The sequence below is a fragment of the Symphodus melops genome (assembly GCF_947650265.1).
Source record: "Symphodus melops genome assembly, chromosome: 19".
Lineage (NCBI taxonomy): Eukaryota > Metazoa > Chordata > Actinopteri > Labriformes > Labridae > Symphodus > Symphodus melops.
In genome coordinates, this window is record NC_136709.1 from 22,205,964 (window position 1) to 22,229,643 (window position 23,680).

General features: G+C 48.2%; 4 protein-coding genes and 1 long non-coding RNA gene across 7 annotated transcripts; 1 reads left to right on the top strand and 4 right to left on the bottom strand.

Moving 5' to 3' along the window:
- Nucleotides 1-21,730, bottom strand: nusap1 (nucleolar and spindle associated protein 1). Of its 2 annotated transcripts, XM_079370588.1 has the most exons (13): nt 21,727-21,730; nt 4,232-4,310; nt 4,026-4,091; nt 3,189-3,389; nt 2,741-2,855; nt 2,399-2,488; nt 2,208-2,320; nt 2,074-2,124; nt 1,846-1,991; nt 1,610-1,770; nt 1,351-1,467; nt 417-522; nt 1-337 (listed from the first exon to the last, which is right to left on the bottom strand). In XM_079370588.1, exons 2-13 carry the CDS (start codon nt 4,304-4,306, stop codon nt 250-252), a joined length of 1,329 nt encoding a protein of 442 aa, XP_079226714.1. In that variant the 5' UTR covers nt 4,307-4,310; nt 21,727-21,730; the 3' UTR covers nt 1-249. The 2 variants fall into 2 exon arrangements, with proteins under 2 accessions (XP_079226714.1, XP_079226713.1); XM_079370587.1 differs by lacking the exon at nt 21,727-21,730 and having other exon boundaries at nt 4,232-4,357.
- Nucleotides 5,011-6,677, top strand: oip5 (opa interacting protein 5). The gene is made up of 5 exons (XM_079370595.1): nt 5,011-5,299; nt 5,601-5,667; nt 5,810-5,932; nt 6,027-6,108; nt 6,523-6,677. Exons 1-5 carry the CDS (start codon nt 5,134-5,136, stop codon nt 6,622-6,624), a joined length of 540 nt encoding a protein of 179 aa, XP_079226721.1. The 5' UTR covers nt 5,011-5,133; the 3' UTR covers nt 6,625-6,677.
- LOC306840798 lies at nt 6,942-10,966 on the bottom strand. Of its 2 annotated transcripts, none has more exons than XR_013781370.1 (2): nt 10,290-10,966; nt 6,942-9,765 (listed from the first exon to the last, which is right to left on the bottom strand). It is a non-coding gene; the product is annotated as an uncharacterized lncRNA (long non-coding RNA). The 2 variants fall into 2 exon arrangements; XR_013781371.1 differs by having other exon boundaries at nt 10,237-10,966.
- On the bottom strand, nt 13,028-16,422 carry chp1 (calcineurin-like EF-hand protein 1). The gene is made up of 7 exons (XM_079370594.1): nt 16,028-16,422; nt 15,534-15,606; nt 14,512-14,592; nt 14,240-14,367; nt 14,079-14,140; nt 13,421-13,543; nt 13,028-13,330 (listed from the first exon to the last, which is right to left on the bottom strand). Exons 1-7 carry the CDS (start codon nt 16,092-16,094, stop codon nt 13,277-13,279), a joined length of 588 nt encoding a protein of 195 aa, XP_079226720.1. The 5' UTR covers nt 16,095-16,422; the 3' UTR covers nt 13,028-13,276.
- lgmn (legumain) lies at nt 17,662-23,085 on the bottom strand. Its single transcript, XM_079370589.1, has 14 exons — nt 22,942-23,085; nt 22,316-22,463; nt 22,116-22,213; nt 21,495-21,576; nt 21,342-21,424; nt 21,196-21,271; nt 20,867-20,929; nt 20,717-20,783; nt 19,837-19,955; nt 19,651-19,740; nt 19,179-19,388; nt 18,931-19,101; nt 18,340-18,407; nt 17,662-18,088 (listed from the first exon to the last, which is right to left on the bottom strand). Exons 2-14 carry the CDS (start codon nt 22,451-22,453, stop codon nt 18,046-18,048), a joined length of 1,308 nt encoding a protein of 435 aa, XP_079226715.1. The 5' UTR covers nt 22,454-22,463; nt 22,942-23,085; the 3' UTR covers nt 17,662-18,045.
- Nucleotides 23,086-23,680: the final 595 nt, after the last annotated feature.

The window sequence follows — 23,680 nt, forward strand, 5'->3', positions numbered from 1 at the left end:
TTATTGATAAAACAGATTTAATACCTTTCTGTAAGACATCAAAGAGGATAGAAAACAAGCAGATATTCAGCATCAGCGTGTGTTTTGTCATTCTCTCCCAAAAAGTGAAAACAAAGCATGAAAGTGTAAAACCTTCCAACCCTCACATGAACGTGTGAAAGCAGGTCAAGGAGTCTAAAAACAGCACAGTGAAATATTTACACAGGAACAAACAATCCCTTCTTTTTTTTTTTCCTTTCTTTTGTTTTTTTACATCATGACGAGTCCTCTCCGGGCTCCCAGCATGCTCTCCTTCTTCTGTTTGCGGTCCTGCGCTTGCTTGGCTCTCCTCTCGCCCCTGAAGTCACAAACAGAAAGACGAGTCAGAGCCGACTCAGCGGAGAGCGAGGCGGTCCGAGTCCTGCAGCAGGACCTACCTGGTCTGGACCTGGTGCTGCTTGTAGTTCTTCTGGTGAGAGCTGCAGCTCACAGACTGGTTGGCCTCTTGGTTTTCTTTGACTTCTCCAAACGGCTTCAGTTTCCCTGAACAGAGAACAAGCATGAGACCCGTGTGACCTGGTGTGTGACCTGTAGTGTGACCCGTAGTGTGACCTGTAGTGTGACCTGGTGTGACCTGTAGTGTGACCCGGTGTGACCTGTAGCGTGACCTGTAGTGTGACCCGTAGTGTGACCCGTAGTGTGACCTGGTGTGACCCGTAGTGTGACCCCTGGTGTGACCTGTAGTGTGACCCCTGGTGTGACCTGTAGCGTGACCTGTAGCGTGACCTGTAGCGTGACCTGTAGCGTGACCTGTAGTGTGACCTGGTGTGACCCGTAGTGTGACCCCTGGTGTGACCTGTAGTGTGACCTGGTGTGACCCGTAGTGTGACCCCTGGTGTGACCTGTAGTGTGACCCCTGGTGTGACCCCTGGTGTGACCTGGTGTGACCCGTAGTGTGACCCCTGGTGTGACCCGTAGTGTGACCTGGTGTGACCCGTAGTGTGACCCCTGGTGTGACCTGTAGTGTGACCCCTGGTGTGACCTGGTGTGACCCGTAGTGTGACCCCTGGTGTGACCCAGTGTGTGACCCGTAGTGTGACCTGTAGTGTGACCCGTAGTGACCTGTAGTGTGACCCGTAGTGTGACCTGTAGTGTGACCCGTAGTGACCTGTAGTGTGACCCGTAGTGTGACCTGTAGTGTGACCCGTAGTGACCTGTAGTGTGACCCGTAGTGTGACCTGTAGTGTGACCCGGTGTGTGACCCGTAGTGTGACTTGGTGTGACCTGTATTGTGACCCGGTGTGACCCCTGGTGTGACCCGTGTTGTGACCCGTGACGGCCTGCTGCAGACGCTCTGAGCTGCTCTGGTACCTGTGTGAGGCTTGTAGCCGAGGGGACGAGACAGACTCGCCTTCAGGTCGAAGGCCGCCTTCTTCTGAGTGGCGGGCGTGGTGGACACGCTCGTGTTGCCGGTGAAAACAAACGCTCCTACAAAAAGGAGGGACGCAAGATCAGCAGTGAGACTGTGGACTCAGCGTGTCCTTCTGTCTTGTACAGGTCGAGTGTTTACAAACATGAAAAGGGGGAGGCGGCCTCGGGTCACCTGCAGGCTGATGAAGGTAAACGGTACCTGGAGTTTTGGTGACAGAGAGCGCAGACGTCTTCACCGTGTTCTTCCCTCCTTCAGCTGCTTTTTTCTGCGGGGTGCTGGACGCCACGCAGGGCGACATGCGAGCCGGCGTCTTCACCATCGACCTCTTGTGCTCGTTGTCCCGAGTGGCCTCTGAGAAGCTGCAGAGCAGCAGGGTGAGACGTTAGCGGGGAATAAAGACGGAGCGGGGGACACAGGAGGACGGAGTGGCTCACCGGACGTTGATCCTGCGCATGGACAGGACGGACGGTTTGAACGGAGCCACGTCCTTCACCGCAGCTTTGTTTCCGCGCCTGTCCTCGGGCGCCGTGTTAGTGGGAGGGGCGGGGCTGAACATGGACGTACGGCTCAGATTGGCCTTCTGTCGAGGGAGGAGCAGGCAGGTTAACGCGGGCAGAGCGTGGGAGGAGCGCAGGCGGTGCAGCTGCAGTGTTCATACTCACCACCGGAGGTTTGCAGTCAGCTTGATGCTTTTTAGTTTTGTCTGCCAGATTCTGAAAGTCAGCAGAAATCACTGATTTAATGAAGCTGATAAATCTAAAGTCATCACTCAGACGTGTTGATCCCATCCTCGCACCTTCAGCTCTGTCACCGACGCCTTGAAGCCCTCCATCTGCTTGGCTTTACGCTGCACGTAGGAGTCGATGGACTCCATCTTGTTGAAGTGAGCCTCGTGGAGCTTCCTGAAGTCTGAAACAGAAAACACGCCGCGCTGTTATTCAGACGCTCAGACGAAGTGAAGATGCAGAAAAGAAGAATCAAACTGACTTGGAGTGACGGGCTTCAGCGGCCTGTTCTTCTGCTGGTTGCCCTGGTAACGAGGGATTCTGCCCCCTCTGGACACTTTGGGAACTTTTTCTGCTCGCAGAAAGAAAGAAAGGTGGACTTCTTTAAAATGAGACGCATGGAGGGAAACGGAAGAACCTGCCGATGACGTGTTGGAGGAGGAAACGCTGAAAGAATCGGGACGTTTTAAAATCTGACAACGAGGTGAAGAAGACGCTGCGACTCTACCTGCACATCTTTAACAAACCTTTCTAACTCTGCAGAGAGACATGAGAGCAACAAAGAGCCCAGCTGTGAGTGTGTTTATATGAAAAGCAGACGGACCTGTCAGAACCAGCACAGCAGCTTCATCCTTGGAGTCCGGCTCAGTCTGGTCCCGCGACTCTTTTCTCTTCTTGGCACTTCTGATGTCACAAGAGCCGGCGTCCTCGGGGTCAACCTGCCGGAAACATCAGTCACTGAGTGAGATGATTGGACGACACCATGTGACCATACAAACAAGCAGCTGGTGGGCGTGGCCTAAACAGACTCATCACAGCCGCCGTCTGAGGCAGTGCTGCATGCATCAACTCCTCCATGGAAAACCAGGACCCACAACCAAGAACCAGGACCCACAACCAAGAACCAGGACCCACACGTGTTCCCTCAGTCACTTTAAAAAGTGTTTCACTCACAGACCACTGAAATGTCTCTGCGACCCCCCTCTGGGTCCCGACCCCCCCCTCTGCGTCCCGACCCACCCGTTGAGAACCACCCCTGCATCATGGATTACCTCTGCTGCGCTTGCTGACGTTGCGTCACACTCGGACGTCGGAGCACTTTCACTGATTTTTCTCTTGGTAGCGTTTCCTTTGCCTCGCCGTGTGTTCACGAACACGACGCTGCCGGAAACTTCTTCTTCTTCTGGACTCTTCTGAGCGCCGTCCTGCGTCACCTGTTCGTCTTCTTCAGCTACGACCTCCTCTCTCTGCTCCTGGAAAACAACAACACAGTCTGTAATCAGTGTTTGTCTCCAGCAGCTGGACGCTGTTTCTCGTCCCTGCACAGGTTCAGTTCTGGTACCCGGGTCCAGCTGAGCGCCGTCCGGTCAGTGCTGAGTGAAGAACGCGCTTGGTTAAACTCAGCCGCTGTGATGGAGAAGCTGAGGCTCGTCTCATCAGCAGGCTGTCACACAGACGCATACAAACAGTCTGGGTTGGTGGGTAGATCAGTTTGATTCCTAAATCAATATAAGAACGTTTCACACCGCGGAGCCTCATTGACTTTTTATCATCATGTTCTGGAGGTTTAATCCGAGGACGTCACCTCGACACGTTTCCTTTAAATTACAGAGGATTTCATGACTCCAGCCTGTTTTTCCTCTGAAAGCGTCTCAGCTCATCTGAAAGGGTCCCAGCTCGACCCGAGCCTGCACACAGGTTTAGACTGAGAGCTTCATGATGCTCTGATGCTTCTAAGCTCAGGTTCAGACTAACCTCACTGTCCCCGCTGTGTGGACCTCTTCAGTCTGTTTATTGAATTAAACCTTTAGGGGGAACTTGTCTGCATGTACATGAAGACTTGGTTTAAGACTGATTTAGCTTTAAAACAGTGAACAGAATAAACTCACTTTCCCATGATCCTCCTTCTTCTCTTCTTGATAATGCTGTTTGATCGCCTTCAGGAGTCTTTCAGCCTATTTTAAATAAAAATACAGATTAGTTCACTTCGTTTCACACAATAAAAATCTTTATCCATCAGTCACGTGAATGAAACACAGACAGACTACAGACGGTAAATGTTCGTTTCATTTAAACAGTAGAAACGTTATTTTACCTTCATGTTCGCCTTCAGCCCGAGCTGCTTTGCGATGCTTCGTAACTCCGCGTATTTCATCGAGTCTAAATCCATGACGTGAAGCTTTAACCGTCTTTAAAGAGGAGCTAAACACGTTTAATAAAGGTTTAATAGTCTTTAGAGAGGAGCTAAACACGTTTAATGACGCTGCTCCGAAGTGAAGCGGCGCCCGACGGTTAAAAACAGTCCAATTCAAAACAGAGAAAAGCGAGCGATTTTATTGGCTCATGAATGTAACCGGATGTAACGTGGAGCCAATCAGAGCGAAGATGCTCATTTTAACGTTCGACCTTCAGAGTTTGGTCAACAGTCTTCTTCGGTGGTGTACACTGAAATAGTTTATTTTTTTTGTCACTGGAATATTCTAAATGTAAAAATATTTTTATTATATTAAATTACGAAAACGACATCATGCAGTACACTCGGTTGTCCAGATGGTGGCGCGATTACAACAACAAAAATTACATTGCGTTTACGTACTACCAAGACTTTCGGAATTTCTCAAGTTGTGAAGTTGTTGTTCCAAATCGGTGATTGGGTGAGCCTTCTGTTGCAACGTAAACACAAAAATAATATTTCAATAACGGCCTGAAACACATTGTGTATTTAACTATTGCTGTGTACAGCAATATATATATATATATATATATATATATATATATATACAACTATATATATATAGTTTACAAATGAAGATTATTTGGAAACTACTATTTCCTATGATTCTGATACCACGTGAATGCCTGGTGACGTCACAGCGCGCCGAAATCAAACAGCGACGAGGAGAAAAAAGCAGAGAAGCGTCTAAACAAAAGTCCATCTTGTTTCTGTCCCTCCTGCATCAATACTTAAATATCTATAGATCTAAAAACACGTTCGAGATGGAGTTTAACGGCAGCCTCTTAGTTAAATGCTCCAGAAATGTGAAGTTAAAGTTATTGGACAAACAGCGGATGAGTCTTCACTGTGTCCGGTGTCACGTGGTCCTCGGGGACTCGGTCGGGGTCTGCGGGGAGATGCGGTCTCTGGACTCGATCCTGTGTCTCAGTAAGTTCAACTTCTATCGGTGAACCTGATCACTGGTGTGTAGTGAGGGGACGGTGTTACGGTTTAAATGGTGACCGTGTTATCTGGTGACTTTTCAGTCTGGTTGTCATAGTAACCACATCTGCCATAATGAGCTTTATTGACATGATGATAAAAGAGTGATTAGTTAGGACAGAGGACACTTCACATTAAAGTCTCATATTGACATGGTCACTTTGTGACCCGTAACACCGGCTGCAAACTGAGCATGGTGGTCACGTGGTGAAGCTTGATGTATTTGGCTGATCTGGTCTCCCTGCAGGAGTGACAGGCGATGTGGTGGTGAGCGACAACAAGGAGTTAGGACAAGAAGGGGACATGGCTAACTGGTGAGTGTGTTTCTCCACCAGCTGATCTTAGTCATTCTTTAACTGGATATAAATATGATGTCATTTAAGAGCGATAACAGGACAGCTCAAAGGTGACACATTAAAGTTCACCTTGTGTTTCTCACCTGTTGTTTCCTCTCAGCATCTTCAGCTCTCTGAAATGTCGCGGCTGTCGCTCTCCTGTCGGGAAGGTCATTCACTCGTCTCCGTCCCGCCTGGCCATGATTCGCTCCATCTTTCTGCTTCACAAAGCAAACATCAGCTGGTGAGCTCTGCAGCGTCTGAGGAGGAGACACAGTGTGTCTGTGTCTCTTCAGACTGTTGGCATGAACACATGTTGTCTTGTTGTCTCTCTGCAGTTACATCCTGACCAGCAGCTCCATGGTCAACGCGTCAACACTTACATTTGACCTGAGGGGCTTCACACACAGCATGAGCGAGGTGAGACACACCTCCGGTCACGTGAGGGGCATCACGTGTGAAAGGACTCAACGGGTCTTTATATTTATCTCAGTGGCGCTGGGTGTGACGTCACAGCCGACTTAATGGCGTTGCAGTTGAGTGGGACAAGCGCCATGGTTTGTGTTGAGAGCTCAGGGCACGAGGACACAACGCACGAGGTGATCGTTTGTTGTCGTCACTGTTGATGCACGTAGCAGCCATGTTGGATTCTAGCTCGCGATACTGAAGGTTCTCGGAGGTTGCAAGTTGAAATTCCGCCTTCAGGGGGACGTAGAGATAAATAGAAGGCACCATCAGGGTCCTTGGTCTCCTTCAGTTTGGACTTCGTCCTCCAGAGGTCTTCAGACACGCTGGAGAAGAGACTCAAAGTAACTGTGTGTCTTCTGTCTGCAGGCCCGGCAGCAGTTTGAAGCTCAGCTGGATCAGATGTCCCTCATGAAGAGCAGACTGTCTGACAGGAGCCTCAACAGTCAGCTGTCAGCCAATCCAAGCTGAACACACAGACGTGTTGGTCCCTGCAGAGGACACGAGGGGACGATGGTGCACAAAAAACTAACTCTTTTATTGTCTTCTCTTTGTGACTTGGACGGTTTAATGCGTCTGTTTCTGATTCCTTCATGTAAACAAATAAAGTGAGTGAACTCTGAACATGATTCCTGCTGAAACCTTCACTGCTCTGTAAGTTAATAAAGTAGGTCGGTCTTCAGTTTGAGAGCTCGAGTTGGACAGTTGCCTCATGTGGACACTGGAGGAACTGCACCCTGCAGGTCTGCACTCACAGTTTGTCTCAGCGGTCAGTAAACAAGCAGACGTCTTATTGGCACCATGCTGCATTTTATTGCTGAATTTCTCATACAGATTTCTTTTTTTGAAGTGAATAATAGAAAACCAAACAAGAGCTCACACATAACAAGCATGCCCATTTCCTCCCTCTGGAGTGCATAGTTTGTACACAGGAGCCGAGTCAGGACTCATGAACCCGCACGCCGCCGTGGTCAACAAAGAGAGCCGTCTCTCCGTCACCTCTTTTACTTTTTTTCTGATGATCAAAACGACGTCGACGTGCCGAACAACCATGTGATGAGACTCACACTCCTTCACATTACAAAGTTGGATTATTGCATGCAATACACATCATTCCTTACTCTGCTAAAGTCATGCATATTTTAAACCCATAGATCCATTATTAGACGCCCACTCGTTTAAACCCCGCCTCCTTCACGCTCACAGACGGGACCAGGGTCAAACTAAGCGTTACAGTTGTCATCGTTTGATGATGTAAAAAGCCGTGACTGACAGCTCTGTTGACCAATGAGGCTCCTGCATCGCTGTGCCCTCCGGATTATTAGCATAGACGAGTAGCGGCGAGAGAAAACTAACGACCACGAAAAAGAGTCCTTGAACTCTGCATAACCACGCCCACTTCAAACCGACACAAGAATCTGTTCTGCCCCACCTGAGCGACCTTTGACCTCTTGGCAGGAAGTTAACGGTGGGTTGGCCCTAATGCTCAACGCTCGTCACGCTGTCCGTTTGTATACACAGTCTGTGACCCGTGCGCGGACAGGAAGTGCCAGACGTCTGCAGCCACAGCGCTCCGGACGCTTTTCAACGAAGGCGGGACTATCGATGGTCAAATGCTACAAAGACTTAAATGTAAAGCATCTCGACATGGCCGCCGTTTGTAACGATAATGATGCTACAGCTGAACACGTTCTGCAGGAGTCAAACACACAGAGCTACTTCTGAACGCACGCCGCTGAACACGTACACGCCGCCACTAAACTCATGCATTATTGGAGGTTATTGCTTCTAAAACTAATCAAATACAATTTCATGGATTAAAATATATATCGCTCTGAATCCCAAAACTGTGAGGTATTATGTACAAGAAGATGTCAAACAGGAGAAGTCTAGCGAGCAGTCTGATCAAAGGACGACCTTGGTGTTGAGGACGCGTCCGAGCACGCCGCTCACTTCTAACATGCAAATAAAGAGCGACGTCACGGGGTCGCGTGTCGAGCCCACGTCAAGGCGTGAAAGAAGAGATGTGGCGTGAGTCGAAGGTCGAAGGGCAGAGCTGTCGTCTAAATGTTTGGAGGCGCAGGACGTCCAGCTACCTCGCTCGTCGTCATGGTTACCGAGCTCCAGCTCCATCTGGAGGAGGAGTTCACTTTTCTTCACGAAGCAAGCGTCACTACTGGGCATGCACGGCTACGATAACGCTGGCACCACGGTCCTGCTAAATAAGCTAACGTACATGAGTCTATACATTTCTGAATGGAAGACGTTGGTGATTTTGTTGCTTTCAAACAACTCGTCACTTGTTTATACAATTTACAGTTTGGTCAACAACATGACAGTTAAGATCCAATATTGCACAAGTCCCGCAAAATGTGATTTAAAAAAATCATTCAATAATAAACAACACATGGGGGGGGGGGGGGAGGGGGGGGGGCGGTCCTAAACATGTTAAATGTTGGAGCTGAACGATTTTGTTTTCATCACTTTTAATGTTCAGGGGTTTTTAGGGGGCGGGGCTAAATGGGCGGCTCGATGACGCACTTCTCCTGATCGATCCAGAGTTACCGCAACCGAGAGGCGGGGCCTTTATCGAGAGTGGGCGTGGCTTCAGGACATGTAATAGACACGCCCACATCATCGCTGAGGAGAGATTCCTGCTAAAACCCACGACGCGTCTCCGCTCCGTCACGTTAGCAAAGCTGATTCCACCGCGCCGCGCCTCCGCTCCGTCAGTCCTTTAAACGCAGCCGGCGGGCGTTGACGGGCGCGGGAGCACGGAGCCGTGACGAAGCGGACACGCCACGCTCTGGGTTACTTTTCATGATTTTAGAAGTTTTCCCGTCTTTGGCCGCCGCACGGTTGTGGTGAATTCTGTCTCGACCTGCAGCGTGTAAAGGTCATCTTACAAGGTCAACGTCCTTCAGATCAGACGCAGAGTTCGAGCGAGAGTCGGCGTTTAACATCGAGATGGTTAAAGTGAAAGTAAACGACAGCGTGTGGCGTTGTGGGTGTCGTCTCTTGTTCCCTTCAGACCGGCTCAGCTGAAACTTATCAAACGGCTGCGGTGCTGTTCGACGTCTAAGTTACTCGCTGTGACCACGCCCCCTTCACTCCTGTCTGACTCGTTCATGGCGATGAGGTAGTGCAAACATAAAAACAATAATCACAGGCGATCTCGATCTTTGCTACAGTGTCTCGTGTCTGTGCTGTTTGTTCCTTATCAAACTGTCCTGATCGGATCACAAAGCGTGGGCGCCGTTTGTTTTTGATCACGCCAACTTCATCTACACGCAGCCTGATGGAAACACAAATCTGTCTGTAGCATTTAAAACCACAGAGAGGCTCGAGTGTGCCGTCAAAGTGTGCGATGGAGGTCGAACATTTCCCCGACCCCGGCAGGCGTCCTGACCGACGGTCGTGAACAGAGGCGGGGCTAAGACGAAGAGGCTGGAGGGCGCCGTGGAGGAGAGAAGGACCAGCAGCAGCAGGAAGGAGGACGCACGTGGTGACTCCTTAACCTCCACACACGGGACAGGAAGTGATCCGCCGGGGTCAGACTGAATGGAGACGGTCCTTCATGCTAAGTGTTAGCCGCTCTCACAGCTCAGAACTCTGCAATAAAGAGGCACAAAGTTATTAATCACCTTTTCTAAGAAGAACACACCTGAGAGAATTAACGTCTCACCATTTATAACTCCAAAGAATCTCCATGTTTTATTCTTTTAAAGGTTTAATCAATAATTCAACAGTTTATATATATATATATATTTTATTGTTTTAAATTTGGGACTTCAGGGCCTCCGTAGCCTGCACTGTCTCTCAGTTTAATTAATATTGGTAAAATATTCGTTTTAATTTATGAACCTCAAACAGATAATTAACGCACAGGCAGTAAACAAACACTCAATGTTCAACTTGTCATGAGTCGAAATGTTTCTGAGAAATATTCCGTCTTTAATGCAGATATATTAGAATTCTTATACATATATTAATAATGTTATTGATATATATTATTATTCTTATACATATATTATTAATACTGTTATTGATATATATTCAAAGAGGTGTCTTCATGACACTGACCTTCCTGCAGTCTGTAGAAACAGGAGCAGCTGCAGACTGGCTGCAGCACTGACCTTGGTCTGATGCGGATCTGAGGTTCGAGCTGGTAAACAAAGGGGGGGGGGGTTCTTCTGCGGTGACACTAAAAGCCCCCCAGACTGGACCTCTTTCTGGACTGACTGTCGGGAAAGCTGAGATGACGAACAGCCTCCAGCTCCAGGCTCGTCTTCTCTTCCTTCCAGCCCGGAGAGGAGAAGCTCTCCTCAGCCCCCGTCTCCGCACACCCTCCGCGTTACGCCATTTTGGTTGTGTTACTACGAGAAAACGGAAGAGTGCGATGATTGCACCACGGACCTGTCAATCACAAGGAGAGACCGCCCCGGAAATGCTTGTTCTTCTCCGGGAAAAAAAATAACCTATCAATCAGCGTCTCGACTCTAAATAAAGAGTGTTAATGAAAGTTATTAATAAATTAACACAAATTAACATTACGAGCGATTATATCAAAGTTATTTTACTGTTTAAAAACCCTTTTTAATTTCAAGTTTAATATTATATTTTTGACTGAGGGAGCTGGGGATCGAACCCTGGACCTTCCGGTGAGAGAAGACTCTTCACACGACACAGAGGCCCAATCTCAGTTCCCTTATTTGCACCGAGTGTCCTCCGAGTTGTCTCCTCCACTTGCGTCTAAGCCCCGCCCACCAGAGATGCACGGAGGAAACGAAGCCGAGGAGAGAGGACCGAGGAAATCAGCTTTAAGACACGAGACGTCGTTTCCTCGACATTGACAGCTGATCACGTTCAGCTGTCAATCAGCCGAACAGCTGTTTATGTCCACACACACACACACTGTATTATTTCTCAAACACACACACACACACACACTAACTGCAACAAACACCTGAAGAACAACCTGCAGTCTGTTTCAAACCAAAAGGACAGTTTCTACTGACTAAAAGATTTCATTTTGAATTGTCTATAATTATTGATTATTATTAATCAGTTTGGACTGAACCTAGCTTGTATTTAGACAACCAACTCTGTATTTTATAAACACAGATATTTATGTGTCAGGATACTGAAAATGATTGATTAGAATCTAAATGATGAAACTTTGTGAAGATCAATAAGTGAGAATATAAAACGGACTCCTCTTCATCAAACTGTCATCCTCATCATCATCAGACATTCAAACAGTGTGAGGGATCAGACCTTCATCATCATCATCATCATCAGACATTCAAACAGTGTGAGGGATCAGACCTTCATCATCATCATCATCATCAGACATTCAAACAGTCTGAGGGATCAGACCTTCATCATCATCATCATCATCAGACATTCAAACAGTGTGAGGGATCAGACCTTCATCATCCTCATCAGACATTCAAACAGTGTGAGGGATCAGACCTTCATCATCATCATCAGACATTCAAACAGTGTGAGGGATCAGACCTTCATCATCATCATCATCATCAGACATTCAAACAGTGTGAGGGATGATGAAGATGAAGGATGTATTGATAGAAGTTGTAGAGCTTCATATTTGGTTGTTAATCTTCATGTCAGACTCTTTTTAATGGCAGCTCATCACAGAGCGACTCTTTACAAACTCACTGATGTTCATCATCTGTTTAAATGTCCCACGCTCCGTTTAGCCTCTTTTTAATCTCCCTCTTTTCTCCCCTATTAAACTGAAGTCTGATCCTGTGCAGCGTCCAATCAGTGAGTGATATACGAGAAGGGGGCGTGTCTGTCAGTGAAAAGACTTCCGTGAAGTCAGCTCTCGTGTCTCCTCGGTCATCGCTCCTCGGATCAGCCTCCTCTCTCCTCCATCCTCTCTCCTCCGTTCGCTATAAGAGCTTTGATCCTCAACATGGCGGCTTTGGAACTACTTCCTGTTCGGCCGAGGACCGAGGAGACTGCAAATAAGGGACTTGGGATGTACCCAGACACACAGGAAGCATGGCACTGGTTTTTATTCAAATCAAAATCATGAATCACTTTGATAATACCTGACTGATGGTTACATAATGATTAGATGTTCACGTTGTGTTTCCTGCACTCAGCGGCTGGAGGACGTAATGATGTCACAAACTCACATTAAAGATGGCGTCCGAGCATCGCAGCGTACAGGAAACGCATCATTTGATTCTCTTTGAGTAAAGGATGAAGAGTCGGCACTGAGCGGAGGGAAAATCAACAAACTGGGGGACTGATCATATAAATACAAGCAGACAGTTAATCATTGGTTTACCTGGTTTCAGTCTACACACAGGTCCACAGTCCAGTCCAGACCAGACCAGACCAGACCAGACCCCCCCCCCGTAACTCGGTTAGCGCGTATGAAAAAGAAACACATGGACCTGGACTCTGTTCACTGCGAGATATTAACTTAGTAAAGGAACCAAAGTTGTGGCACTTCAGTGAGAACGTCCTGAAGACAAACTGACCTCAGATCAGTCTGGGGGGGGAGGGGTAGAGGGTGGGGGGGGGGGGGGGGGGGGGGGGTCGCTCGTCTGTTAGCGTTACAAACTAGAATATTCCAACAGACTGACGTGCTAAATATCTACGGGACAGAATGAGTCAACTTCCACACGCGCTCCAGACTCCTGAAAACTTCCTGAAAGGTTTCCACTGGAGATAAACTCCCCCCCTGTCTGACATGGACCCCCCCCCCCCCCACACACACACACAGTCTGACAGGGACCCCCCCCCCCCACCACAGTCTGACAGGGACCACCCCCCCCAGTCTGACATGGACCCCCCCCCCCCACACAGTCTGACAGGGACCCCCCCCCACACAGTCTGACAGGGATCTCAGTCGGCACATCTTTCTAGAAGTGTTCAGGAGTGCGTGTGTGAACAGAAGCTGTAGCCTCCAACATGTCTAATAAATAAAGTTAGTGAGAAACACAGAGGAGTGACGTGACATAAAACAAGTGAAGGCACGCAGCTCTTCCCTTTGTTGACGGAGCCTTCAGAGGCAGAACTCTGGGCCTGGCAGCGTGATCGGGTGGGTCGAGCTGGAGGAGGTCGAGTCCCGATAAAAACAGATCTAGTGCAGGAACCGGATGCTCATTTTCTGTTCCACGTCCACCTTCTCCAAGACCTGAGAAAACAAGCAAACAGAGAGGACGAGGTGAACACGGGATCGGGATCAGGATCAGGATCAGGATCAGGATCAACAGACAGAACGGACCTTGATGAACTCGTTGAAGGAGATGGAGTTGTCTCCGATGGTGTCGGCCTCCTGAATGGTCCGATCAGCGATGCTGCCCAGCTGTTCGTCTGAAATGTTGACCCCGACCATCATCCTCAACACCTGAGAGAGAGAGAGAGAGAGAGAGAGAGAGACAGAGAGAGAGAGACAGAGACGGAGAGAGACAGAGGGAGAGAGAGACAGAGAGAGAGAGAGAGAGAGAGAGAGGGGGGGCACAAAGCCACACTCATGAAGAGCAGCGAGCAACTCATCGTGGAAAAGATGAAATAAGACGCGTTGAACTCAAAGATGGACGCCGTGTGCGTTAACGAGCACAGAGACGAGGTGAAGCTGCTGACTCACAGCGAGGGACGCTTGTTTTAAACAAAGATCCGTCCTGACTCACTGAAGCTCCAGCTTCCACTGATTACAGGTCACAGCGTCACCAAACAACAGAGAGGAGCTCTAAGTACAGGCTGTTACAGCGTCTTCATCATCATCATCATCATCATGGGGCCAAAGTCTGCTCATCAACACACAGTCCCTCTCTCTGCAGAGCCAGGAGGTTACCTCACAGCTTCCTCTTTAGTGTGATTAAGGAAGCAGCAGCTGTTTGTGCACACGCCACCATGACTCAGCGTCTGCGTGAGCCGCTCACCTGCAGCAGCTCGTCCCGAGAGATCTTGTCATCCCGGTCCAGGTCGTACAGGCGGAAAGCAACTGGAGGAATAACAGAAGAATGACAGTGAGCTCACTCCTTCATCGCCGTCACCACACGCACACACACACTCACACACACACTCACACACACACACTCACAGAGCAGCTTGTTCGTCCTGCTGTTGAGCGGCTCGCCGGCGTTGGCGTTCTTGTTCTTCTCGTTGTCCTCGATGGGTCTGAAGTGAGCCAGGGTCCGCATGAAGCCCCTGAAGTTCACCTGGTCCTCTCTGAGACAACAGGAAGAGGATTCAGTGTCCGTCAGCGAACATGACCCCAGCACTTTAATGATACCTCTGGTTTTACAGTGACGCAGCAGCTCGGCCCAGGACTCAAACCCGTGCGAGCTGAACGTGAGAACAGGAAGTACTCACCCCTCGGGGAAGAAGGCGTTGATGATTCTGTCTCCCAGCGGATTGATGGCCAGCTCCGGGATCCTCTGGAAGTCTTCTCGACTGAAATATGATCAACAATGACTTCAAGCAGCAAACACTCCCTGATGACATCCACACCGGGGCTTTTATTTTGAAATCATCCAGTGAACAATACATGCAGTACGTCTTTAATCCCTGAATGACTCAGGTGTGTGATGACTCTGAGCAGGACTTTATTATTTCTATAAATACACCAGACTAGAGCGTCTTTAGTAGCCTAGCGTTAGCTTTGATATCCACACCTGCCCCTGGTCCTGGTCCTGGTCCTGTCCTCAGACTGTTCTTGGACCTGAGAGCAGTTTCTGCTGCATGATGGACCCTACTGTCCTCTGTCTGACCATTGAAGACCTGAGGCCCCCTGCTGACGTGGGTCTGATCAGAGGGTCACCTTGGGGTGGTACGTACAGGTGTTATGTGTAAACACAAGGCCTGTCACATTTCACCCTCCAGAGGAAACGAGCTGCCAACAAACAGAGCTGTAATGATTACAGGCTCCAGTTAATCCCAAACAGAGTTTAACCCTCGCTGTGCTCAGAGGACAGATCCGCCTGCTTTGGTCTGCATCGGGACTTGAACCGACAACCTTCCAGTTCCGATGCAGACTGAGCTGAGGGTCATCACTGGTCTGTTTGTTGAACGTGTTGGATGATCTTCTCTACGTAGACTTTAAACTCAGGAGTATTCTTATCTATTCTATTTGTTTCAGATCTACTTCCTGCTGACGGCTCAGGAGCGTCTGTGTCAAAGGTCACAGCTGTGTCACTTTACTGTAAATGAGACAGCTGCTGAAACCAGGAAATTAATCTGTGACTTTTAGATTTATTATGAAACGTCTGAGATAAGCCCCTCCTCCAGGCCTGATCACGCCGCCGTTTAAAGCCCTGCTGTGACACCTTCAATCTGTGTGTGTGTGTGTGTGTGCGTGTGCGTGCGTGTGCGTGTGTGTGTGTACCCTCACATACCTCAGGGTGCCGTTTTCACCTTTGTCCAGGCTGGTGAAGCGGCTGTACAGACGGGTGATCTGACTGTGGGAGACTGACACAGAGAGGAGACATCAGAACCAGAACCAGAACCTCCAGGTGTCACAACGTGTCAGGATCAGCTTTAATGATTTATTATGATCACAAGTCCAAAGAAAACAAACAAACAACAAGAGGTCACATTCTACTAATAAACGTGACGAGGACTCGATGCTGTCTTCATGTCCTCACCTGTCTTATTTCACCTGTCAGGTGTTTGTTGTTGTTTATAAGTGGATCCAGTTTCTATGTTTTTATTAAGAAGCAAGAGGACAATAAAGTATGTGACCTTTGACCTTTCCCTAGTCCAAACATTCAAAATAAAAGCCTGAGTATTTTCTATAACACCTGGTCACTTTAGACTCACTTCCGTTTGACAGACAGGTAAATAAATAAAGTTGTAAACATAAACAGAACCGTTAAGAATGTGAACTTACATCCGGTCTCCTTCTTGATTTCTTCGATCTCTTCTTCTCGGAGTAACGTGGACGCCCTGGAGCCCATGATGGACAGGTGAGTCTGGAGCTGAACAGGTAAATCTGGTGGTCTCGTGAACCGTCTCGCGCAGCTTTAACTAGCCGTTTAAAAACACCAACAAGCTAACGCAGCGAGCTAACTCGTTCTAGTCGTTTTACTTTGAAAGTCGTGACGAGTTAAATCCAAACGGGGGTCTCGAGTCCTCCTGACGTCGCAGCTGGTCCGGTTTTAACAAGTCCTGTCCGTGTTCAGTCGTGTGTTCATGTCAGGATGACGAGTTTCGGTCAGGTTAGCTTCCTGTTTTAAAGGAGGGCAGGTACTGAAGGGGTCCTCACGGAGGAAGGTAGCGAGGGATGGTGCCTGTTTAGAATTATCGCCTATAAAATAAATACACATTAATGTTAAAATATACACCAAGATATTCACCATGTCAAACTAATAACACTAACAATAAAACACTGACAATAAAACTAAAAGCTAGAGAGCGAAGTTTACTGTTCATTTATTCTCCTGTCTGGTGAACAAACTCAACCGTAACACAAAATACAGGTAATAAAAACATGAAGATCAAATATTTAAAGGCTCCAATTAAAAGATCACTTCCTGTATCTTCAGTCTTCGTGCTCTTTAACAGTAAGAAGAAAGTTTACATGTACTTGTTTTAAAAGTGGTATTACAGGTCTTCCTGCGCCACCTGCTGGACAGACAGCAGAGCACCTGTCCACCAGGTGGGCTCAGCTGTCACCAGGACAGACAGGAAATCAGTCATAACTCTGTACAACAGCAGACCTGTCATCCGGGTCCTCTCCGTGTTTTTAGTACCTGTACAGCACTTTGTTTGAAGGCGCTTTATAAATAAAGTTATTATTTAACGACAGCTGTTCATGTTCACTGTCATCAGCAGTCAAACGCCACTAGATGTCGCACTTTCATTATTTCTTGATGCAGCTTGGTCAGGTCAACCAGGGCTCAAGACCTGGATCCGGAACTGGAGAGTCGTCCGTTCCAAGTCCCTGCCTGAGAATTGGTGTGGTAGCTGTAGAGGTGTCAGGTTGCTTCCTGAACACTGCCAATGTGCCCTTGAGCAAGGCACACTGAGCATGGCGCTCTATTTTTAACATTAATCCCTGATGGGGGGATTCTACATGCTTCTCACACACGAAGGCCCAAAGCAAGAACACAACCTGTGCACACGCACGAGCAGAGAGACTGTGCAGGTAGCACGCCAGAGACTTGCTCATAGGTTCCTTGGCAATTGACCTGGCACCTCTCCAGCCAGCAGATCCACCTCATACCCTGGTCCATTATACCGGACTTATATCAGCAACCCTCCAGCTCCCAACCCAAGTCCCCAAAGACTTTATTAAAACTCTATCGACCCCAAACATCAAAAACACAAAGAGCTTGTTGGTGAAACGTTGGGAGGGGACAAACGCTGACCCTGAAAGGAAAGGAGCCACAGGCCGGCTTCAGACACAGTCTGTTTGGAGGACTTTAGTGTCCCCACATGGGGAGCCACCGAAGCCCGTCACCTTTATCAAGAAGAAACACACGAAGGTTTAATCTGCACAGCAGACAGTCAAAGAACGAGTCGTTTTGAGAGGTTGTGGTGGATTTATTTGAAGATCCCTGTTACTACGTGTCTTCAGCAGTTTGTCCTGAACGCGTGCATGAAACATTCATCCATGCAGCCACACGTAAAGCTGAGAACAAAATGTACAACAGTCCACACAATCACTGTGTCCTAAAAACAATCAAAAAAATCTTCACAGCAAAAAGTGCATCATCATAAAACCTGTTTAAAATTCTCAGTAAATCAGAAACACATTACAAGTAAAAAAAAAAAACAAGTGTTAGTGTGTTGATAAAATGATGACGTCAACTCCACATCAGATTGATTTCTTAGCAGTGCAAAGAGAAGCGCGGCGTCTTCTCGGCCTTCCCGCGTACCTGAAGTCGTTTGGTTCAGAAAGTCCGTTTACGCTCTGAAGTGACACGTGGCGTCCATGGCCATCTGGATGCTGCACGGGGAACATGACGAACACAGATCAATGAACCGAACATGACATCATCATCAGTGACTCTGACCCCTAGTGTTTAAAATAGGTACTGCAGTCTGAACTCTAAACACTGTTCAGCAGTGGATTCAAAATAAGAGGTGAAATCTATCGAATAATAAAGAGGCGAAGCTCCCGAAGGTGACGACTCACTTCCTGTTATTAATGACATGTGACTAAAGCTCAGAGACGGACAGGTGAGAAGCAGCACGTACCTGTCTGCAGAATATCCTCTCTCGCACAAGTTGACCAGAGCGTACAGATGTCTCAGAGCGTACTCGTACTGAAGCACAAAGAACACACACACACACGAGTCACACACAGGAACCAACCCGACAGCTGCTTCAAAGTCTCAGGGGAATATTTAAAACTTGTATTAGATTTAAATAAAACAAACGACCTGTGACTGTAACATTTAAACATGTAGAAGTGTCACCTGTTTATTTTTGACCTCATTTAAAGCAGCAGGAAACCACATCCCAGTATAACTGAGTTACACACACAGTATATATATGTACACACACACACACACACACACTCTGCAGCCTCTTCCATCAGTGTGTGTTCCTCAAAGATAAGCCTCAGTTTGGATGAGTCATCTTCCTGTAAACATGTTAAATTATAATCTGAACTCATCTTCCTCTTTATAAGCAGAACCAAAAACTGAGTGTCAACCATGAAGCAGTTTCCCGTCTGTGACTGATCTCTGAAGCTCACCTCATGCAGGTGTGTGTGTGTGTGTGTGTGTGTGTGTGTGTGTGTGTGTGTGTGTGTGTGTGTGTGTGTGTGTGTGTGTGTGTGTGTACCTCTGCTTTGTGCCAGTTGAAGCAGGTGTGTTTGTAGTGGGTCATTGCAGCCGTGTAGCACTTGTACTGGTTGAGTTCGGCGTGCTCATTCAGAACCTCCTCGGCCTTCTGCCTGTCGCCGGTCACCATCTCCACGATTCTGCGCGTCGTGGCGGCGAGCACCTCTCGGACCTGAACGCACACACAGCTGTAGCACAAGAGCTGTCACGGGGAACGCTTGATCTGTGCAGGTGAGGCACTTCCTGTACCTTCAGGTGGGCGTCGATCTCCCCCAGAAGCTCCCTCGCCACTCTGATGTCGTTGGACTTCATCATCTTCCTCTTGAGGATGGCCAGGGGGACGTCGGGGCTCGGGGTCAGGTCTGGGTTTGTGACCGGCTGCAGGTTCAGGGGACGAGCGGGCAGGCTGCTGGACTTGGCGTTACCCTGAAACGCGATCACCTTCATGTGTGCCATCGTCTAAAGAGAGAGAGAGGATTTAACATATAGACAACTTCAAACAATGAGACAAGAGCTGGGAGAGGTGACTGAAGCAGCAGTGACCTCCGTCGTCCAATCAGGCGTCTCGGTTTGTCAACACTGTGGGAGAGTAACTTTGTCCAGTTAGCAACGTTAGCACCAGCGCTAGTTAGGTCACGTCTGCCATGGCTGTGATGTCACAGACTCTACAGTCACTTGAAAGGGTTAATAAGTGAAGTAAAGACAGACGTCCTTGATTGACCTTGTTTCCGTACTGCTGGACGTGGCTGGTGTTCGTGTGGCTCTTCACGATCTTGAACTGCTTCAGTAGAGTTTCTTTAGTTAGATCCTCCTGAAGCACAAAGAGACACACACACGTTAAACCTGCACACACACACGCACACACACACACACACACAGGTGAACTTCAGGGTCAAAGGTCACTCACAGCATCAGAGTCCTCCATCCAGTTCACGCTGTACCAGTCTCCCAGGTACGTGTCCCTCTTCTCGTCGTAGTAACAGGCGTAAGAAGACTCGTGGCCGTTGGCTGCCGTGGTGGCGTACACTGGAAGACAAAATGACCCGCTGGTGTCATGCTGCGTTCAGGTACAGGGACGCCTGATTGTATAAGACACATTTCTCTCTGAGCCACAGAAGAAAGATTTAAACATAAAAACACAGATTCACTAAAGAAACAACAAGTAAACAAATATAAGGCTGTAGCTTGGAGGAGGAATAGACCTCAGCATGTCACTGACGTGTCCTCTGACGTGTCCTCTGACGTGTCCTCTGACGTGTCCTCTGACGTGTCCTCACGTCCAGCTGATTCAACACAGCCACTCTCATCCTCAACTGTTAACTGTCGGCTCAGGTGGGGTCATGTGAGGTCATGGGGGGGTCGTGTGGGGCGACAGTCATAGTGAAGTCACAGTCATGATCGAACCAGCCCATTCACTCTGCGTTTCCTTGTTTCCATGGCAACGCTCTGATAAAAGTGTGTCTGAGCCTACCTAACAGAGGAACAGCTCTGTGTGTGTGTGTGTGTGTGTGTGTGTGTGTGTGTGTGTGTCCTCTGCCTGTCCTGTGATCTTTATTAGGACATGATGAGACGGAGCACATGACACACTAACAGAGCGGCCTTTCTGCTGAGCGCAGCTCTGACCACACCCACACACGAGCACGTGTCAGAGACTGAAGTCCACAGCTGAGCTGACAAACAGCAGCTCCACTTAAAGACACCTTCAAAAGTCAGAGACGGGGACGAGCCAGAGGTCATGCAAGGTCGTTTGTTACATCATCTAATGTCGAAGGTAAAGGTCAACTCACCGTCGATGTCAGCAGGAAGTTTGTTCATCATGGAGCCCGACTCACACGCCTCGATGTAGAACACCATCTGTGAGACGGAGGACAGGTGATCAGCTGACCCGCCGTGTGCTCTCCCCCCCCCCCCCCCCCCCCCGTCAGGTTGATACTCACCCGTTTGTATTTCTTGTTTTGGTGCATGTACGTGATGGCGTCCTGGAGGTCTTTCACGCTCAGCTGCAGGGAGACGGAGAGGACAAACATTCAGACGTTTCTCAGCTGAGTCAAGGTGACTTTACACGGCGTGCGGCGTCTCGTCCTGAGGAGCAGCCGGCGTTCTTTCAGCCTTCTTTTAACGTAACCAATGCTGCTGCGACCATGATGACCTCACCACGGAGGAAAGCTGCGGCCGCACACGGCGTCACGCCTCAGCCGGTCTAAACGCTACAAACATCACAGACTGAGCTCCTTGTTGAGGAAGCAAAAGTGAAAAAAGTGCTCACGTCATCGTTGGGGAAGGCGATGAGGCCGGGCGCGCCGTGGTCAGTGAAGTACACAAAGACGTGATCTTTGGGGCCGCTGCAGACACAACGCACAGTTAGAGGACAAACCTTCAGCAGCTGCTTTCTCTCTTTGTTTCATCACTCGCCTCTTCAACACTTTTCCAGAGCCGCCTTTGACGCTCGCCGCGTCGCCCTTCAGCACGGCCAGGAAGTTCTGTGGCGTCACATCCTGCAGGAGAGCGAGCGGTCAGACATGAGCAGACTCTGTTCAAACAGGCAGCGTGGAAACTTTCACTCACGTCCCCCGTGTAGTCTTTAGGAACGCCCTTGTACACGTCGGAGCCGTTGGGTCTGTTGATCAGCTCGCCGGGGGTGGGGTTTCTGGAGACAAACATTATGAGTCATAATAAAACCAGGAAGTGAAAACAGCTGACTAAACGCGTTTTCTGTCCATAACAGGAAGTGAATGATTGACTGATCATGGGAGCGTGAGAACTCGTGACAGGAACGCTGACTTCAGGTAGAATCACTGTGTGAAGCTAAAGTACCAGGATGTAATCATGCATGTTGTGTCTGTTAACCCTTCACCACATCACTACCATCCATGTTCCAACCTTTGAACCGACTCGGCAGTATTCTTTACGTCCGTCTGTGCAGAGCGCCGTTATACATCTCCATGTCTGTGACTCTCTAGAATCAACACGTCCTCCTGACCTTCCTTCAAAGCCGCTCGCTCTCTCCTGATTCTCACGTTCTTAACAACAGACCAAACACACGCTCAGAAACGGCGTCCTGGGAGGAATCTTTTCTGCACGGTATGTTCACATAAACACTGTTGGAGCTCAGCCTGGATCACATGCAGGTGTGGTTTAGACGGAGACTCAGCGCATAGTTGGACAGGTGAAGAAATGCTGACTCACTGCTCGTTCTGAGCCAAGTCGTCGTACATCATGACCACGATCTGCTCGTCTGGGATGCCGTTCTTGTGCACGATCTGGTAGGCGTGACAAGCATCGGCCTGAGAGACAAAAAGCACACAGAGAGGTTTAAAAAGACGACCTTTCATGACCTCTCACCTGGTGCACTGTGACCTCTCACCTGGTGCACTGTGACCTCTCACCTGGTGCCTGTAGTTGTACCAGCCGTTGGAGCCGGCCACGATGAGCACCCAGTTCTTCCCGCCGTCTGCCTCCAGGGTGGGGAAGGCTTGAGTCAGGACGAGACCGAGGCCGAGCAGCAGGAACACACACTTACACATGTTGACTTCTCTGTTAGACACACACACACACACACACACACACACACACACACACACACACACACACACACACACACACACACACACACACACACACACACACACACACACACACACACACACACACACACACACACACACACTGAGGTGATCGCAGCAGGTAAACACAGACAGACCACCTGACTACTCGAATGTCACATGATATCAGTTTCGCTGGCTGGTGTTACGGTTAATGTCGTGACCGTGCTAACTGGTGACTTAGTGTCAGAATCCAAACGAACACTTCCGGTTACCTCTATACTCTGTAATAAAACACTCTACAAAGTCATTCGCGATGATACTTTAGTTTTGAACGTCTGTGTCACTACGACAGTCACAGACACTTTCAGCTGAGTCACCAACTGACACGGTCGCTCGTTACATCGATACACTGGTAGCATAGCAAGCTAACACTTTAAACAGCAGCACAGATGTATCAGAGAACTCACACAGAACCTGTTGGACCTTTGTGAAGCTGAAGCAGACGACACTGAAGCTCCTACTATGAACATGCCCGGCTGCTCTGCGGGACGTTTATATCCGAGGCGACCGGAAAAATAGTTACAGGGAATTCTCGGTCGTCAGCCCAATCAGAGCGCTCGGTGGGCGGGGCTGGGTTGTAAACGGTCATGTGGTCGCAGAGTCTGTTTTTATGAGAAGTGAAAACTGAGTTAACTGGATTCCTACTGGATGATCATTTCTATAAAAAACATTCAAAGGTTTAAACTTAAAGGTCAAATGTTTGTTTATTCAAAAATAGACTTTATTAATGTTTGAATGGAGAAGGTGACATATCTAATAGTGACCTCAAATGTACAGATGTTTTTATGTAATAATCATAAAATGATGAAATGTATTTTTATAGCACTTATAAAACATGGTGAGCTTTACAATACAATAAAAGAGAAATGTGACTTAGAGCAATAAAAGCGACTAGATTCTAAAACAATGATAGAAATTAAGTTTAATGCATCACAATTGTGAAAATAAAACTTTTTTTAAATAAGCAGTTATTCAGAATTATGAAACATTGTCATGATGAAATACACATCTGTTTTTAATTATATTCTAATTATATAATTATATATTATATAATTATAATTATAATAATCTTTCAAGTCAGAAAAACTAAAGTGAGTAAATACAAACAGTTCAGAGAGAAGACGCTGTCCCACCGGGCCGGACAAA

Bases quoted from the DNA above. Each gene is read 5' to 3' on its own strand.
- nusap1 (XM_079370588.1), bottom strand. From the start codon at position 4,306: ATGGATTTAGACTCGATGAAATACGCGGAGTTACGAAGCATCGCAAAG. The intron at 2,125-2,207 runs GTGCGAGGATGG...GCTGACTTTCAG, and splicing joins CGTCGGTGACAGAGCTGAAG to AATCTGGCAGACAAAACTAA. The intron at 1,771-1,845 runs GTGAGCCACTCC...GCTGCTCTGCAG, and splicing joins ATGCGCAGGATCAACGTCCG to CTTCTCAGAGGCCACTCGGG.
- oip5 (XM_079370595.1), top strand. From the start codon at position 5,134: ATGGAGTTTAACGGCAGCCTCTTAGTTAAATGCTCCAGAAATGTGAAG. The intron at 5,933-6,026 runs GTGAGCTCTGCA...GTCTCTCTGCAG, and splicing joins CACAAAGCAAACATCAGCTG to TTACATCCTGACCAGCAGCT. The intron at 6,109-6,522 runs GTGAGACACACC...TTCTGTCTGCAG, and splicing joins TCACACACAGCATGAGCGAG to GCCCGGCAGCAGTTTGAAGC.
- chp1 (XM_079370594.1), bottom strand. From the start codon at position 16,094: ATGGGCTCCAGGGCGTCCACGTTACTCCGAGAAGAAGAGATCGAAGAA. The intron at 14,368-14,511 runs GTGAGTACTTCC...CTGTTGTCTCAG, and splicing joins AACGCCTTCTTCCCCGAGGG to AGAGGACCAGGTGAACTTCA. The intron at 13,331-13,420 runs GTCCGTTCTGTC...TTGTTTTCTCAG, and splicing joins CCTTCAACGAGTTCATCAAG to GTCTTGGAGAAGGTGGACGT.
- lgmn (XM_079370589.1), bottom strand. From the start codon at position 22,453: ATGTGTAAGTGTGTGTTCCTGCTGCTCGGCCTCGGTCTCGTCCTGACT. The intron at 19,741-19,836 runs GTGAGTGACCTT...TTTGTGCTTCAG, and splicing joins GGATGGAGGACTCTGATGCT to GAGGATCTAACTAAAGAAAC. The intron at 19,102-19,178 runs GTACAGGAAGTG...GTGTGCGTTCAG, and splicing joins AGATCGACGCCCACCTGAAG to GTCCGAGAGGTGCTCGCCGC.